Genomic DNA, 2,081 nt, shown 5'->3' on the forward strand with positions numbered 1-2,081 from the left:
TGGCAAGAAGGTGCTATTGTACTTTAGCGCGCACTGGTGCGGGCCGTGCCGCGGCTTTACGCCGACGCTCGCCGCATACTACTCCAAGCTGCACGAAAAGCTCAACTTTGAGATCGTCTTTGTGAGCTCCGACTCGGACGACGAGGCGTTCGCAGAGTACTTTGGCTCGATGCCGTGGCTCGCGCTGCCGTACGCTGAGCGCGACCTCAAGGAGGCGCTGAGCACCAAGTTTAACGTGCAGGGCATCCCGACACTGGTCGTGCTCGACGAAGGTGGCGCTGTCATTACGACCAACGCGCGCGGCAAGATCTCGTCGGACCCGGACGGCCTCGCCTTTCCGTATGTGCCCAAGACGTTCCGCCAAATGCTCGGCGACCGCTTCATCAACCGTGACGGCGCTGTCTTCTCGGCCGGCGACCTCAAGGGCAAGGTGCTTCTCTTGTACTTTGCGACGGCCGCGGTTGAGGACTGCGACGCGTTTACTCTGCGTCTCGTGGACGCCTACGAGAGCGCCAAGGCGAATGGCCACGAGCTCGAGGTGCTCTATCTCTCGTGCGACACGAGCCAAAACGTGTTTGACGACAAGCTCTCGACCATGCCGTGGCTCGCCGTGCCCTTTGACGCTGCCAAGACGGCGTTCGAGGACTTTGCCGAACTCTACGAGCTCGAGACGATCCCGCAGGTCGTCGTGCTGGGCATCAACCAAGGACCGACCCGCGCCATCATCAACAAGAACGCCGTCGCAGCGATTACGAGCGACGTTGACAACAGCGCGTTTCCGTGGCCGCCTATGAGTGTCGTGGACCTCGGTGTGAGCACGTCCTCGAACGGCTTCTCGATCAACGACAAGCCGTCGCTCGTCTCATACTGCCACATGCTCGAGGGCGACGACCTCGTCCAGCACGAAGCCGACTTGAAGACGCTCGCGGCAGAGTGCGGTCGTGGCACGGTCTGCGACGGCAACGTCTGCACGGTGAAGGACGAACCGAGCGTCGTGTTCTTCACGGTCAAGACCCCCGGTGGCCTCGGCGAGCGCGTTCGGGACATTGCCGGTGTCAAGGACGACGACGTCACGGGTCCGTACGCGATCCTCCTCGACGTGCGCGGCGGCAGCGCGTACGTGCATCATGGCTTGAACGTCGACGCGCTCCGAAAGACGCTCCAGCAGTTCCAGGACAAGGCCCTCGACATGAAAGCGCTCTCGTTCTAAGTTAGAGGTGGCTTTGTTGCATAGCTTGCTCTTTGATTTATGGTAATGGACAAGTTGTCTGTTATTTCATTGCGGTTTTGTAACTGTTGTATTGGCACTGTGATATGTGGTCTAGCTGCACACTCAAAATGGGCTATGAAACTGCCGATACCTGGCTTACATACGATAGACGCGCCGACGGAAATATCACAATATACACAGTCTTGAGGTTGGAGTGGAATTACCTCGTGTTACGCATGTTCAATGGCGCCCTTCTGCTGTCCTTACGTGGAACGACGCTGGTTCACCTCGCGTCGAGCTTGCTTGGGCGTGAGCTTGGCTATTTCATAGTGGATGGTCGCAATGTCGAACGACTTCGCAGCAACTTCGGCCTGAAGTTTCGCATCAGTGGTCTCCAGTTTCGTGATTTTTTTCGAAGTGAGTGCATTCTCTTGCGAGTGGCGTGCTTGCATCGTGACCAATCGCTGCTCCAGCACCGCAATCTGCGAAAGCATGTCGGCGTTCATGTCCCGCAACACCGTTCGGACGATGTTGTCGTCGAGAATCTTGGCCAACGTGATCTCAAGGGCATTCGTTTTCTGCTGCAACACCAGTGTCGCTGCGCGTAGCTCCACGTCGAGGCTTGAAACGCGCGCTGTCAGCGCTGCATTGTCTTGGTGGTTGCGACGTAGCTTGGTCATTTCGATTTCTTGCGCAGCCTTTTCTGTCACTGACTTCGCGTACAGCGTGCGCTGGAGCTCATACTGGCGCTGAGCAGCGTCGCGCTCGCGCTCGAGCTCTCGGCGGGCGGCCTCCGAGTCCAGCAACCGCTGCGCCGACTGCTCCTGCGCGGTTTTGTGGGTTCTCTCGACCTCGACAAGCTTGGTGTAGG

The 2,081-nt window shown here is 58.5% G+C and overlaps 2 protein-coding genes across 2 annotated transcripts in view; one reads left to right on the forward strand and one right to left on the reverse strand.

Annotated features, from left to right (window-relative positions):
• Nucleotides 1-1,312, forward strand: part of SDRG_09779 (hypothetical protein) — a gene marked incomplete at its 5' end in the record, with an annotated part of 3,115 nt that extends 1,803 nt beyond the window's left edge. The window contains one exon of the mRNA XM_008615731.1: nt 11-1,312. Within this exon, the coding sequence (XP_008613953.1) occupies nt 11-1,210 (1,200 nt within the window). The 3' untranslated portion in view covers nt 1,211-1,312. The remainder of the gene's footprint in view (nt 1-10) is intronic.
• Nucleotides 1,313-1,473: 161 nt separating this feature from the next.
• On the reverse strand, nt 1,474-1,890 carry SDRG_09780 (hypothetical protein; the record flags this gene model as incomplete). The annotated part of the gene is made up of 1 exon (XM_008615732.1): nt 1,474-1,890. One exon carries the CDS (start codon nt 1,888-1,890, stop codon nt 1,474-1,476), a length of 417 nt encoding a protein of 138 aa, XP_008613954.1.
• Between the last annotated feature and the right edge of the window lie 191 nt (nt 1,891-2,081).

This window comes from Saprolegnia diclina, assembly GCF_000281045.1.
Source record: "Saprolegnia diclina VS20 unplaced genomic scaffold supercont1.32, whole genome shotgun sequence".
Lineage (NCBI taxonomy): Eukaryota > Oomycota > Saprolegniomycetes > Saprolegniales > Saprolegniaceae > Saprolegnia > Saprolegnia diclina.